The 15,345-nt window shown below is 42.4% G+C and overlaps 1 protein-coding gene across 2 annotated transcripts in view; it reads left to right on the top strand.

The window, feature by feature from the left end:
• Positions 1-10,744, top strand: part of ptprn2 (protein tyrosine phosphatase receptor type N2) — a 146,367-nt gene extending 135,623 nt beyond the window's left edge. For both annotated transcript variants that reach the window (XM_005722780.1, XM_013915954.1), the window contains exons 17-22: positions 556-675; positions 1,504-1,670; positions 4,180-4,233; positions 5,246-5,310; positions 7,252-7,325; positions 9,301-10,744. In XM_005722780.1, the coding sequence (XP_005722837.1) occupies positions 556-675; positions 1,504-1,670; positions 4,180-4,233; positions 5,246-5,310; positions 7,252-7,325; positions 9,301-9,372 (552 nt within the window). In that variant the 3' untranslated portion in view covers positions 9,373-10,744. The remainder of the gene's footprint in view (positions 1-555; positions 676-1,503; positions 1,671-4,179; positions 4,234-5,245; positions 5,311-7,251; positions 7,326-9,300) is intronic.
• The last annotated feature ends 4,601 nt before the right edge of the window (positions 10,745-15,345 follow it).

Here is a 15,345-nt window from a genome sequence, read left to right as displayed (position 1 = left end):
CACACACACACACATTATCACCTTGCCTAATCTCATCACATCCTGGCACAGTTGGCACAGTTGGCGTGTAATGTGTCCACTGGGCTGGATCACAGAAGCTTGTGATTAGTGTATAGTCAAGGCCATTGTGTTTTTATAGCAATCATAAAACCCACGTTTCCTCCTCATTTTCCTAATGGCTGCCGTGGGCCTGTTTTTTTTTTTTTTTCCAAGGACACATTAGGTTGTGATAAGATGAAATGGAGCATCAGAGCAGTAGATGTTGTGATCTCGCTCAGACGACTGAGAGCGTGAGAGAGAGGGCGACACATGACGCGCCCTCCTGCTGCTCGAGCCCAACATTTATCATTTGTCACACACGGAGAGGTGACATTTATTCATACTTCCTGGATGAAGATTAAGAAATCAATTTCTCTGTAATACAACGCTGCCGTGTATCAGTAACGCTCTCGGCGCTGCTCTCGGCGCTGCGGGTTAGGACCACTGGAACGTCGCATATGAAAGGGTTTGTCGTCTCAGGGTGTGACTGATGGGTGTCTCTTTTCTGGCGTGTAGATGGTGTGGGAGAGCGGCTGCGTCGTCATCGTCATGCTGACCCCGCTGTCGGAGAATGGAGTGAAGCAGTGCCACCACTACTGGCCCGACGAGGGATCCGACGTCTACCACATATACGAGGTGATTGAGAAAGCGGTTAAACAGAAAGGTCACGAAAGACATGTTTTCCCACTTCAGCTGGTGTCTAACCACGCAGTTAGGTTTGGATTTTACGCGCTGAAATTTGTGTGAAGAGTAGCAATCGAAAAAGGGCGAAAAAGAGCAAGCTATGGGGGTAAAAATCTCCAAAAGTAAAGAGAAGCATTAAAAAATAAGACAAATCTATTCATACTATTCTTAAAACTCCATGCTAAGCGGTAGCGTTTATAAACTGTGGTAGCAGTATGAGAGCCTGTCCCTCCAGGATCTTAGACTTAAAATCATAAAGGGTTATAAAACATAATAATCTCTTATTTTATCATAATAATGCCGACAATAACAACGCCCCAGTTCAATCAAAATGGCCAAATTATTCCCACGTGCTTTGGTGTCTTAGTCACATCTCATTTCACCACAAAATGTTTCTAATTTAATAGCAGGAAGCACACAAAACTGTGATTCCTGTATTATTTTCTATTAGGGAAATTCTGGGATGACACCAATACTGATGTTTCACAGTCACAACCCCGCCTTCATCAATCGTTACACCATCTTTGAATATTTAGCCTGGGTGGAAGCGATGTGATGCAATAGATGACAAATCGCCCACTGACACCAAAACCATCCCATTTGCTGACAGGCTGAGGTCATTATTATGTCTGTGAGTTACACCGGTGCACCTCTAATTTCTTTAAAAAGTGAATGAAAACTGAAATATTTGGCATAAAACAAACCCTGACATTTCTATAAGAAGGTGTCCATGTTCCTCATTTCCTTCCTTAACCTGATTTTCTGTTTGTCTGCGTTTAGGTGAATTTGGTGTCTGAGCACATCTGGTGTGAGGACTTCCTGGTACGGAGCTTCTACCTGAAGAACCTGCAGACTAACGAGACCCGCACCGTCACTCAGTTCCACTTCCTGTCCTGGATGGACCGTGGGATCCCCAGCTCAGCCAGGACCCTCTTAGACTTCCGCAGGTAGAGTGGAGATCCAGCCGGTTGGTCCTCAAACAAACACTGCAGCTCAGCAGATTTTCAGACAGATTTCCACCTTTTTTTTTCTAAGCAGCCTTTGTCCCGAGCTTGTTCTTAATCACCCTCCCTTATATTCTGTATTCTGTCAGCGCCTCTCTGGTCCCTCTCCCTTTTGCCCCACTGCCTTTTGGTGTCCTAGAGAATGGCTGTTCTAATAAGGACTGTGTTTCTGTACTATCCCTTTCATCTTGGGCCTATTTCCCTCACCTCCCTCCAGCACATGTGATGCAGCAAATTAACAGCCCCGCACTGCCTGGCTTGGCTTGGGAAGAAAAGAAAGAAAGAAAGAAAAAAAAAAACACCACCTAATTCAAACACCCAATTAAACGAGAGCTGTCTCACTAAAAACATGGGAGAGGGGGAAAGCTAGTGACTGAATAACCTTACTATGTTTTCCATATAATATGTTCTGACAGAAAAGCGGCAGTAGCACCTCTGGGAATACCCAGGAGGGATAGGAAAAGCCCTCCACGCAAGAATAGATGCATCTGATTTGTAGATGGAAGCCTGTCCCTCTGGTTTGTTATGCAGATGAAAGAAAAAGAGGAGCTGTAGTTTTATCGTGTCATCCTCTCTCGACAGAGTTGCTGCCATTCTTCCAAATTAATCTGCTTGCAGTCAGCTACGTTTAAGACACTACTGTAATGGTTTCTCTTGTGTTTTGATTACATATACACTGTTTGCCCTGCTGTTGAGATCTCCCTCACGCTTAAATTGCCGTGAACTCCGATAATGCTGCTGAAGGTTATTGGGAATCTAAAGCTCTCTGGCGATTCAGAGGTCTCAGATCCGCACGATGCACTCAACACTCACGGTTTTGTGGTTTTGGCCAACTCTGTATTTTGCGGTTGCCAGTGTCATTTTTGTGATGTTGCAGCTAGTAATATGAGCCCAGTTGCATAGTCACAAAAGTGATCATTGGAAACTGTGTCTCCTCAGCCAGGCCTGTGCACAAACTGTCTTTCTCTCACTCCACTCTCAGTCTCCCTCCTCCACCTCCTCCTCCTCCTACTACTCTGCCTCACACTGTTCCTTCCTCTGGCTTGCATGGGAACTCCAACCGTCTCTGTATGCTGTTACACTGAAGGCGTGTTCTGATTTAGTCATGCTTCCGATATCAAACAAGATTATTAAAATGTATGCATTAGTATGCAATGTGATTTCACATAAAAGTGCAAAGAAAAAAAGCATCAAAAAGAAAACACTTCTACTCCCAAATAAGCATCGAATTATATTGCAAAGAGTTCTATCATGTCCAGTTTTTTAGCACATGTATTTTAATAAACTTTAAGTCACCAAGTATGGAGGACCAAATATGCCAAAACAAACAAAATATGCCATTAAATGCACCAAAATAAACCTATAAGATTTTTACTTTTCTTGGGCATTTTTTTTTACCTTTGTATTAATATCCATATTTATTCACATATTTGTGTTATTTTATGTATTTTATTAAATATTTTGTTTTTTGATAAATTTTGACTTATTCTCAGATATTAACTCGTTGATAATCTTCATCAGATTTCCATAAATCACTGTTTTGGCAAAGAGGGCATCAGAAATAATGAATATTTATTTATTTTTATTTTATTTTATTTTTTAATTTTTTTGGGGGGGGGCTGTAATTTTGGCTGCTTTGGTCCTCTATAATTGGAACCTTCACAGATAGACAGCACAGCTCACAATGATGTTACGTCAAACACACCTGTGCTTTTCAATACTGGTAAACATGTTAAGTGCTATTAAGAATTTTGGTCACAAATACAGCATTCAGATGGCAAAACTACAAAAATATAGCACAAGCTATCAATATTTCTATTCATGCAAAACATTATACTTACTATATGAAACATATTAGTGCACGCAAGCTTAGATCAGCTATAGATACCATGAGATACTTCTCATTTTGTCACCGAAAGGTGGGAAACGAGAGGAAATGGAAAGACGCGGAAGCTCTCGGTGTAGTCAGTTTCCATGGCAACGGCGGGGTGTGAAAAGGCTCGTTGGCCTTCGCCGTGCCTGTGGTGTATAACATTCGTAATTGGCTCGGGTTAATGCGTCGGCGGTCGGCAAATCACAACATCGCACCACCACATCCATCACCCACATGTCACAATAACGCCGCCTGAAATGATGCTCAATTTATTTACGAGGGTGCGACACAGATTTCTCTCTCTCTGCGCTCAAATTAACGGGATTGATTGACATGAGGGAGCGTCTTTCGTGGTTGTGTTTGGCCCTTTGATTATTGCCGTCATTAATTTCGTCCAGGCCACAGCGCCCCAAGTCCCTCATGAGTCACATTTGTTTTGATTATTATTGTTATTATTCAAGAAAAATAAATAAATAAAAGAATTGTTTCCTGAATCGATGTAGCAGCCTGTGCACTTAGGACAGCTTAATGCCAAGCTTGCAATGACAATAACTTTTCTCTCTTTTTTTTTTATTTCAGAAAGGTTAACAAGTGCTACAGAGGTCGATCTTGCCCGATAATTGTCCACTGCAGGCAAGTATAACCGTTTGAACCCTGTGACAGCGGCTGACCCTGCTGCTTTGGGACAGAGAGTGTTTGTCGTGGCCTATGTGTTGGAGGAGAGAGGCTGTTTACTTAAACCCGCTCAGTCCATTCACTCTGTCTGGTTCCACCGGAGCTGCTGTTTATTCCGCTCACTGTGTTCTTATGTAAATAACATGGCACAGCCGAATACACTCCCATTTCCCATTTGGTTGAGTTAGTTAACTGGCCTTGATTGGTTCGTATTAAACACCAGGTATCTGTCTGGTCACTTTTAATAGTCACATCCTGTTGAGTCATGTGTGGGGCCAGTAAGCCTGCTCTCCCTCTGAAGGAGCTGTATGGACTGAGTGTCTAGCAGTGGATTAATGAAGCTGTGGAGCTCGGGCCGCTCTCCTGTTTTATTGGCTTTGCCTTTATTAGAGCGATGTCCACGCCTTGTTTGCAATTAACATGCAGAGCCGCTGAATGGCTGGTGGGCACAAAGGAAGCCTTTTCATGGGGCTATCTCTGGAGTAATGGAAAAGCAAGGCTCTCCAAAAAGCTGTTCTCGAACCGCCCCTGGCCTCTCAACCTCTCCTCTGCTCCTGAGGTGCATGCATTTAAAAGCCTTTGTCCCCAGTGTGCCTTAGAAAACCCAATCCCCTCTCTCCAATTGCCATGCAGCTCTCAAGACCACATGTACGCTTGTGTGCAAAGGTTTAACATAATCACATTCATTGCATCATCAAATATTCAGATCTGCTCAGGTATTTTCGCAGGAATGTTAAGTGCGATTATTGATTTTTGCCTTTTTGATTTTTATCCACCACGTGACGCGCGAACGGAGAAACGCACGTCTGTGTGCGCGGGCTAATTTGTGCTTAAACATACTCGACAGTCTTTGCGCAGATGCAGATGTAAATGAGCAATTTGTTTCCTTATAAGAAAAACACTCTGAGATTAAAGCATCTCACTCTGCCGCCTTAATGATCTCTCTCTCTCTCTCTGTGACTCTCTGCAGTGATGGAGCTGGCAGGAGTGGGACTTACATTCTGATTGACATGGTCCTCAATAGGATGGCTAAAGGTAACGATCAATGGCTTCCCTTTCACTCTTTCTGCTTGAAGTGTTGCCCCGGCAACACTAAAGCCTCTCATTTTCCACAGAGGGTCTTGGGGATGCATTAGAGGGTGACTTTTTCTGAGGCCTGGAAAGGCAGCGAAGACCGAAGCCGTGGAGAGGAGTGGAGAGAGCAGAACAAAGAGAAAACAGAGAAAAGGGAAATGAGAAAGGAACCCACATTAGTAATTATCTATTTAAGCTACCTCCATGCCACGCTGACCTGCTTCAGCAGCTGCGACATGAATTTAGATAGCACATGCATGGAAATAAAATGTTTAAAGGCAAAATACATTTTAAATCAGAATCTGCAATTTGCTCCAGTGGTTTGAATCAATATTTAATATTTAATGGCAGCATTGTGCTTATTGAATTTGATTTGATTTATTCTTAGCGGTCTGCGGCTTTCGCTCTAATTTCACTCTGAGAATTGTTGACATTTGTTCCCGCTTGATACCGATGTGAACCACAAACTGTGAAGATCATCAGTGTCAGTCATTTGGACTTCAGGCTGTGTTTGTTGTCTCTAATATAATCACAAATTTTAGTACTTTATATTAAAAACAGCCAAAAAAAACAACAGGAAAATGACCCTTGTGGTGTGGATGTGTCATTACATGTAAAACAGGAAGAGTCTGAGGATGGATTTGTTTTTTTAATCTCGCTGTGACAAAGAAAACTTTCGTTTTTAGTTGAATCTTTACGCCAGCATAAGAAGAGTCGACCAGAGAGTGTTCATGAATAAAAAAAATGCTCAGTTAGCTTTGTCTATTGAGTTCTTTTGAGACATAAACCTCTATTGTTGTGCACCTTAAGCCCCCCCCCGTAGGTTAGCCTGCCCTTTATCCTTTGACCTCTGCCCTCGCCGCCTGCTCGCCCTCCCCCTGCAATCCAGCTCCATTAGAGCAGGTTAGGCGGACGCAGACCTTCCCCTCACGTCTCTGGAAAACAGCACTATGTTCATGTAGTTCGGTGATGAATTCGCTGTTGTCTGTGCTGATGAAAGGTGCCACTCGGTCTCTTTTAACCCTTTCTTTTCTGCTCTTGAACCAGATATATAAAATGTACATAATCTCGCTCTCCAAAGCTTTTTTTTTTCTTTTCTCTGAGAGCCTCTCTCCAGCCTAACTTTGGAATTCAGCCCATCTAAGACATGAAAGTCTTGTCAAAGCACTGGAGCACTTTGAGTACTAAGTCCAGCCGCATTAAATCCCGCTTTTTCTGTCTCTTTCTCGCTCACCCACACGCATACATACATTCACGCTCTTGCTCCATCTCCTTTGCTTCCTTTCTTTGCCTCACTTTGAAAACCATCTTGAGAGTTCAGGGGCTCTCTCCCTTTTTCTCTCTTCGGGTTTTGCTCTCTACATCTCTCTATGTCAGTTTCCTCAAATGAGCTCTGGCATGCTGCTCACAATCCATAAATCTGAAAGTGGAATAAGATTTCCAGATTAACTTCACAGACTCGTGAAGCCAAAACAGGCTCAACAGCAGCTGATCCCTGCTGAGGGCAGGCAACTGTTGCATGGGTTAATCATCAGAATGACTGCTGCAGATCTGCTATAAATCATTGTAATTAATTTGCTGATATGTGCACGTGCACACTCTTGGATATTAGTGGACTGCCTACATGGACATCATCTAAACCGTTTTTTGAACACGACTCTCACATGGAAGCCAGTGTGTGGTGTGTTTGAATGCATTATTGCACCAGGGCCCAAAAATTTCCTCTTGCATATTTTATCGAGAAACAGTCAGTGGCTCTTGTCCAAGTCTTTCGAGGGATGAATGTAATAATTTTCAATCGCTGCGCTCTTCCAAAGGGAGCCCAGTATAAAGAGAGATTGACAGATGTGAGCTGGATTACTCCACTGCTTTGAACTCAGTCCAATTTTCGGTCTGTTGCAGGTGCTAAAGAGATTGATATTGCCGCTACCCTGGAGCACTTGAGAGACCAGAGAGCTGGCATGGTCCAGACAAAGGTAAGGTCCCCGGCTTTGAGTTAGAGAAGTGTGTGTGGGGGGGAGGGGGGGCAGAGAGAAAGGAGAGCGGGAGGAGGGTTTGCAGCCATTCAACACCAAGGATTGTCTGCTTCACGTGCGCATGGGATCATTTCTGGGGAAACGATGGGGTAACTGATAACGGCGTCAGGATTAGAACAACAGTCCACATTTCACGAGCTGCAAAAATAAAAGGATGGCCAAGATGTCTCACGGAAATATTTTTCAAACTGCAGCATCGTAAGATTCATGACTTGAGCATGTAACATCTCAAATGTCAAAAGAAATGTCCATCAGAAAGTGTGACGAAGTCCAAAACCAGAACATGGAGAATATACAACCAAATTAAATAGACATGAGAAGATATTGAGTCAGTTTTTAGGAGGAATCAGCTGGTATTGCAAAAAAAAAAATGGCAACAAAGTAATCAAAAATGTTCTCTTAGATTGTCTTCGTCTCATACAGCATCTGTCTGTCTAGTCCAAACAGTTCACCTCTCACTATTATGTGGAGCAGTTTAGGGTGTGAACAAAGCGTTTCCTCTTATCCACTAATGCAAATAATAGGGAGGAAGGGTCTTTTGTTTCTCTCTTGTAATTGGAAAGGAATAATAATAATAAAAATAATAAAGGCGAACCTCCACGCAGAGCCGGGTGATAATATTTATGGACTCCGGTGCTATGCTAACAGACTCGAGTGTTCCTCGATGGTTCATTAATGCTGCTTTTACGGCCCTGCTCTGCTCAGCGCAGGAAAGCTTTCCGGGCACTCTCTGCTTTTGCTTCTCTTCAAAAGAGTCTAAGTGAAATTATATCAGACTATTGTTGATTCCACTTTGTGGCTTCATACTGGGTCTACACAGAAATTACATTGTAATGAGGTATGAAATTCACAGTTAGGTTTCGACAATTGAGCAACCAGTCGTGTTCTTTTTTGTTTTTCCCTCCTCTTCGTGATGCTGCCGTTTTATTTTTGGACAAAGCTCACAAAAGGGGCATTAATTTCTCCCCTTACTCTGGTTACTAATTTTTTGACAGACATCAACACGCAGTAATTACAACATGTGTGACCGTTTTGTTTTTTCCCCTTCCTCACTAACATCCGTTTGTGATCTGTCGTGCAGAGATTGATCTCCCCCCAGTGGCGTAAAGGTGAACAGCGTGCACAAACCCTCATATTTAGAAGTATCTTAGTTTTTTTTCTCTTCCAATGCACAAAACTTTAAACCTAACTTGGGAATAGATGTCTGCACCTGTAACTGCAATGGAGATAAACATGGATGTGCTTACATATTTTCTGGCCCCATCACAACTTCAGAAGACACATAAAAATAGAAAACATCGGCACTCCAGATAATCTCCACTGCAAAGCGAGAGGCACGGTCACCAGTGACTCCTCTGTATTGATTTAGCCTATCCTCAGGCCAGACTATGGCAGCCTGTGTGTTGACACATCTAAAGGCTGTTCCCTCCAAACTCCTACGTAGCTTTTCTCTGTGAGAGGACCCCGTGGCCCCTCAGCCTGGAGAGAGGAGAGGAATATAAAAACACCAGGTCCATGGGGCAAACATCAATCGGCCTCTTTTGCGCTCCTCGGGGAAAACTATGAGTCGGTTTCGCAAACAAATGCACACTCAAACGCGCGCGCACACATACACACAGGCGAGCAGAGAAAGCTGAGAGACAGCTTGACTCAAAAGCTCCATTTTAAGACACACCTGGCTGGATCGATGCTGGTCCCGGCTGCTCACACACTTTAAGTTGAAAGCTCGGAGAGAGGCTCACCTTCACCTCTAGACTGTGGCCAAGCACATCAGGGGCAGGGTCGGGAGCTGCCAGTCATTCTGAAATGCCATTCCACTTGGTCACACAGTAAAACTTTTATCCTTCCTTTTCCTTCCCTGCGTCCTTTCCTCCTCCCCCTCCTCCTCATCCTCCTTCCCCCTCCTCCTCCTCAGGAGCAGTTTGAGTTCGCGCTGACAGCCGTGGCAGAAGAGGTGAACGCCATCCTGAAAGCACTTCCTCAGTGAAGGCATCGCAACCCACTCCCCCCACCACCTCACACCCAACACACACACACACACATATGCTTTCCTCTCGCTCGCTGAGCACCGGTTTCCTCTGCCCACTCAAGACTGACATCTCTCTCTGGCCTGCCTTCTCCTCGCTCTGTTTCTCCCTCTTCTCCCTCTGCCTCCTCTTCACCTCTATATATACTGTATACTTATGAATGTTGTGCCAGATATCTCAGCTGGATCCATATACACAAAATTTCCCTCAGCGTACGGCCGCTGATCTGCGGTCAGTCGGTGCTGTCCGATCAGCGGCTGCGCTGGGAGATTTTTTTTGTCAGTATGAACCCCGGTCCTCTTTAACTGTGACGTTGTTTTTTTGAACATACCATCCTAGTGCCACTGACAAGATGTTTATGTGATGTCAAGTGAAGATTTTTGTTCCAAAATGAGCAAAAAAGAGAAAAAAACTGATGCAAAAAGCTTAGAAAATGATCTCCGGCACAATTAAAACATGCTACGGTAAGGCTGCAACTAACAGTTATTTTCCCAGTTAATCGTTCAGTTTAGGAAATGTTGATAAAAAAAAAGAAAATGTATTTTTTTAATATGACTAACAGTCTGAAATCTTGAGATATAAACCATTGTTTTATCAGAGAAAGGTTTTATTGGCATTTCTTTTCTTCTTCTTCTTTTTTTTTGCTTTCTCCCCCAACTAATCACTGCAGCTCTAAACTATAGTGCTATGTAAACTAAATGAACTTCCTGCCTGTAAAACCCGTATTATTGTACAGATTATATCCTCTAAATGAATCGATGTAGCTCCTCACACGTTTCTCCTCTGTGATCTGAATCAGCTACTACATCGTGTGTACAGACGTTGAAGCGTGTGCGTTGTTGTACTTTGGGTCGAGACATCACACTGTCGTTCTAAACCGCAGGTTATCCGACTCCGAGCCCCCCACACGTCATGATTGTTGTGAAACACATCAGCTGTTCTCTTATTCCTCATTGTATTGTTTTTACATCGGACGCCACCAACTGTTTGTTGCATAAACATCTCTGTTAACAGTAAATGTGAAATATACTAACTGAGATAGTTATTGCTTCTATTTAGAAATACTGTCATGCTGTATGGATAGTAATAATATATTTAAGAGGACCTTATATTGGGATTGTTGCTAAATTTCTTTGTCCCTCCATCACTGGTATGGTATATTGTGACATTTTGTGCAACATGAGCGATTAATCCCTCCATGTATAGACCACGAATGACTTTATGAAAACTTGCATAGTGCTATTGAAGATGTATACCGAGAGCCTCAATGAGAACTATATATTTTGTGTGAGAAGTAATATTCAGATTGATAATAAATCCGAACGGACCATACCGCTCTGCCGCCTCGTGTGTGATGTTACGTCTGCTACACTCGCGCACGCACAAACGGCAGCGAGAAGGCCGCCCTCACAGCCAGAGTCACTTGATTGAATGGCGGCCTTGGTAAAGTCACAGAGAAAAAGCTATACGGTGCTCCCCGAGGGTTTGTATCTGGGAGAGAGTCGCAGGTTTGTACAGATGAAATGTTTGGTTCACCAGCTCTGTCAGCGGAGAAAGTGGCTGGGATTTGAAATGAAATCAGTCATGTATTTCACCCACTGAGGTCCTCCTGCAATATTACAGAGAGGAGAAAGTTCAGTCAGTCAGAGTCCACCTCAATCAGTGTTTACTGGAGGATGCCACGTTCAGCTAATTGACAACAGACAGCCTCTTTTCTTATTTTTGTGTGTTTTGTCTGCAGTTTCTCTTGTTGCAGGGGTTTGTCTGTCTGCTGTTAGAAATGGGAGGTGGAGTACAATCTGTTATTAGACCATAATCGCTGCAAACAGCTGCACCTGCAAACAATGGCTGATAAAACTGTCTCAAAGAGTCTTTTGTGAAGACAAATTTGCTCCTAATATACGACAGTCACACAATCGTAAGTGTGCCTTTCGGGGTATTTTCAATCATTTGTGTTTTCTTTCTTATATTAACGCAAATTGGTGACACGCTAAATCTTTAAGGGAGCCCTTCAAGAATCGTTTGATGCCAAACTAAAGGACACAGACTGGATTAAAAATCTTTAAAATCTCCACTTACTTGGTTCTCAGAAGCTTTTGGCCACATCTCCCAGAGATCCCCAGTCAATTGATACACACCAAAGAGCTAATTTTATCCATTATTGTGTAGCTTAAGTACATGTGATTACAAATGATTGTTTACTGCATTTGAATTCATCTTCAATTTTGACAATAAACAGTGATACAGGGACAGGCAATAATACAAGTGTGTTTAAAGAGGCAGCAACAGTGTTATGTTACAAGTCACAGAGAGTGTGATACGTAGTACACATGAGTAGCATGTATACCTCATGAGTCTTTAATTAAATAATAGTAATATAAGATAAAAGTCTTTCTTTCTAAAAAGGCAATGTTGACTAGGGGTGACTATGATTGGTTTCATAGTTTAAAAAATGCTTTATGGATCAATTTTAACTAAACCCCAACTCTCATTTGATTGGTTGCCCCTCTCAAAGGATTTAGCTGATACTGGTCTATCAGAGGTCTGATTAATGTGATTTTTATCAAGCTAAGGTTGCCTAATACGTCCCCATAGAAAACCTTTTTAACACAGGCTCTCTGATCACCCATCATGACAAACATTTGAGCTGTTCTATCATTTCAGTGCAGCTGCCCAATGATGAACACTTGAGGAAGGTTAACTGCCACTCGCTTGTTAGTTAGCAAGTGTTAGCAAGTGTAGATAAAATCCAAAGACGACTGTGCTAATCTGCTCTCAATCAAAGCACTTACAAGAAGGGCTGATTTCACTCGGAAACAGTCGGTAACCTCCAGCAAACGAGCCAGACGGAGAATACACATTTTCCTTAGCCACCTGAGGTCACCAGTGGTGTCAACGACCAGTCACTAGGCCGATGTGACTGAGGCTTAATATAAACCACTGTGGCAGGGTCAGGTGATAGAGTGGGCTGTCTACCAATTTAAAGATCGGTGAATGGATCCCCAGCTCCTCCTGTCCATGTGTCAAAGTATCCTTGGGGAACATACTGAACACCTAGTAGTTTATTGTTGCACCAATCGGAGTGCGGTGTGTAAATGTTAGACAAAAGTGTTTAGATATAGATAAAAGCACCATATCAATGTGTGTGGGTAAATGAGACTTGTAGTAGAAATTCAAACTCAAATTGAGTACAAGACACTATTAGTCCATTTACCATTAGGACTATAAACAGCAGCTAACCAACCCAGTGCCGTCATATTCTGTACTTGCATGAGGTGATGGTATACTTCCTCCAAAAGATGTAACTGCAATTACTTTTTTAACCCAGTTTAAGGACAGTGTTAAAGCTGTCATACATTTTTAGGGTGGGAATCCATGCTTAGCACATGTAGTGTCTCATGTCCACTTTAAGTCAACTGTCATTTGATTGGCTGCCCCTCTCAAAGAGGAGATTTGAACAGGAAGTGGGTGGGGCATAAGTAATCATGCATCAAGTGATGATCCAAAGATCAGGATCCTTAAGGGTTTATAACTGATCCAAATAAAGTCATTGCTCACGGTTTACGAACTTTATGTTAAAGTTACTTTATTAGAAACTGATACCTAAATAAATATCAAAACAAAACAAGAAGTATCCATATGCTGCTTATAATAAATCAGCCAACACACTGGCTGCTTATCAGCCCATTAAAAACTGTAAAACTAGAGGACTTGGGCAGAAAGTACAATAAGGATTATATTAGTCTACAAAAAGTATAGAGAAGCATGCAAAGAGAATATATAATTTCCTGCCTTTCAACAATGGGTGCGTGGGGTTCTTTAAGTGTGAATGGATATTCAAGCATGCGTGCGTTGCCCGTTGACATGTCCCTCCCTCCCCTGACAGTTCTAATAGCCGGGAATGAGGCTTCATGCACTTCCTGAGGCCTCATTTGCATATGATTCGCTGATGAGCTGCCACCACTAACCAGCAACCCCAAACCAAAGCACTATTAATATTCTCCCATTCAGGTTGTAAAGCACACAAACCTAATCAGCTTAGAAATTACTGTATGGAAGCCATAATTACGCATGTTTAATTGCTTATCATCTGATGGGTACAAGTTTATTAGAAAATGTATTCATGGTAATTGCTTCCTGAGGTATCTGGTGTGCTACAATAGCTTGTGATATCCTGTCAGCTCCCATTTGGGAGGATTAATGCGTTCTGAAAAAGTCAAAATTAGATACTGTGCATCGCCTCTTTGGATGCTCGGTTTAACTCAAAGTGATTTTTAATTTAGGGATTTCTAAATTGCTGCTTAAGCTCGGATAAGTCTTTGGAGTGAGATCCGTCAAAATCAGCATATCTGGCTGTTGTAAAAGAGTGCTGGCATATCACAGGGATATAAATGTATGTAAAGTAGGCAAACGACTGTGTAATCATGATGCCACCAGAAAATACTCGCATACCAGCCCTGGCAAGACGCTAAATTCCTGCCACCAAAGAGAAAAGATGTAAGGCGAACTGCAGGAATGACACAAAAGTGAAAAGTCACAGGCATGAAATGAGGAAACACATATTGTAGGAGAGACTTTTGAAGTGAAGCCATCTCAAAGCCGATGAATCACTCAGTCCTGAAACGAGCAGATTAAAACAGAGCGCCGGTCCCTCGGAGAGGCCTCTACACCGCCAACAACGTCGAGTAGGCCTTTTCAGCCACGGACCTCAGCGAGTCTTACAGCTCCTGCCCACTCTTTGATGATGTCTCTGTGGTTTATTGTAATCACTGCTGGCTCTCAGTGCTTCTGACACACTTCATGGCGTTTTAGAAGAAAATGCAAGTCCTACCATCAGTTTCTCTTTGGATAGCTGTATTCCCAACACAGAGCTACTTTTTTGTGGGACTTTTATACATAATTGATCTATTAGATATGCATACATTATGTTCAGTCACAAAATAATTATACAAAAAAGGATTACACAAGGGCGGTATGATTGTGGTAAGAATAAGCAACAAGCCTGGCTCACTTTTCTATTTCCTACAGACACAGAAATGGCCATAATTAACATTTTTATAGGTCCCTGTTTCCCAAAACGCTGGAACAACCTGCAAAGACAAAACAGATTCTAAAGAGTTCAGCGCCTCCTTTGTTGGATTTACATTTGTTATTGTACTAAATGTTCTCAGTGGACGATGGGTCTGGATGGGTCTGGATGGGTCTGGATGGGTTTGGACTGCAGGAAGCACTTTTCTACCTGGACTCTTACCACCAATCCTTGTAGTTTGGAATTGTCTTTGTTAAATGACCCAGATAGTCATTGACCCCGAGATACTTAAATTCCTCCTCTGCTGTGTTGAAAAGCGAGTTGAGTGTAAAAGCGAAGCTCTCGATTTACCGGTCGATCTACGCCCCTACCCTCACCTGAGCTCACGAACTCTGGGTAGTGACCAAAAGAACGAGATTGTGGATACAAATTATGATAATTTCTCCAAAGGGTGGCTAGCCTCTTCTTTAGAGATAGGGTCAGGATGAGTGGGATAAGTGGAAGAAAACCAATGGGTGGATGTATAGATGTATTTTCACTGGAACAAAGACATCATTTTGGGTGGGGGGAAATATTGCAAGCAAGTTTGTTCATCCTTCAGCATTAATGGTCCCTTCACAGATGTCACAGTGCCATGGTCTCCATTTGATGTCCTGAAAGCTAAATCTAGCGCAGGACCTGTAGCTAACTTTAGCTTATCTGTCATCAATGTATAAGAAGTCGAGTAAATAAATAAATAAATAAATAAATAAGAGAATACTTAAGAAATAAGGAAAGTACATGAAAGTAAGTGCTAAACATGTACAGTCATGGTCAAAAAAGAAGGAGACACGGTAAGCAAATCAGACCAATGTGCCAATGAATAAAAATACATTTTAAGTCTAGTTTTAAAGGATCAAATTTG

This window comes from Pundamilia nyererei, unplaced genomic scaffold (genome assembly GCF_000239375.1).
Source record: "Pundamilia nyererei isolate P.nyererei 1_Seehausen unplaced genomic scaffold, PunNye1.0 scaffold00007, whole genome shotgun sequence".
Classification (NCBI taxonomy): domain Eukaryota; kingdom Metazoa; phylum Chordata; class Actinopteri; order Cichliformes; family Cichlidae; genus Pundamilia; species Pundamilia nyererei.
The sequence above is the reverse complement of the archived record's forward strand: the minus strand, read 5'-3'. Positions and strand labels throughout refer to the sequence as shown.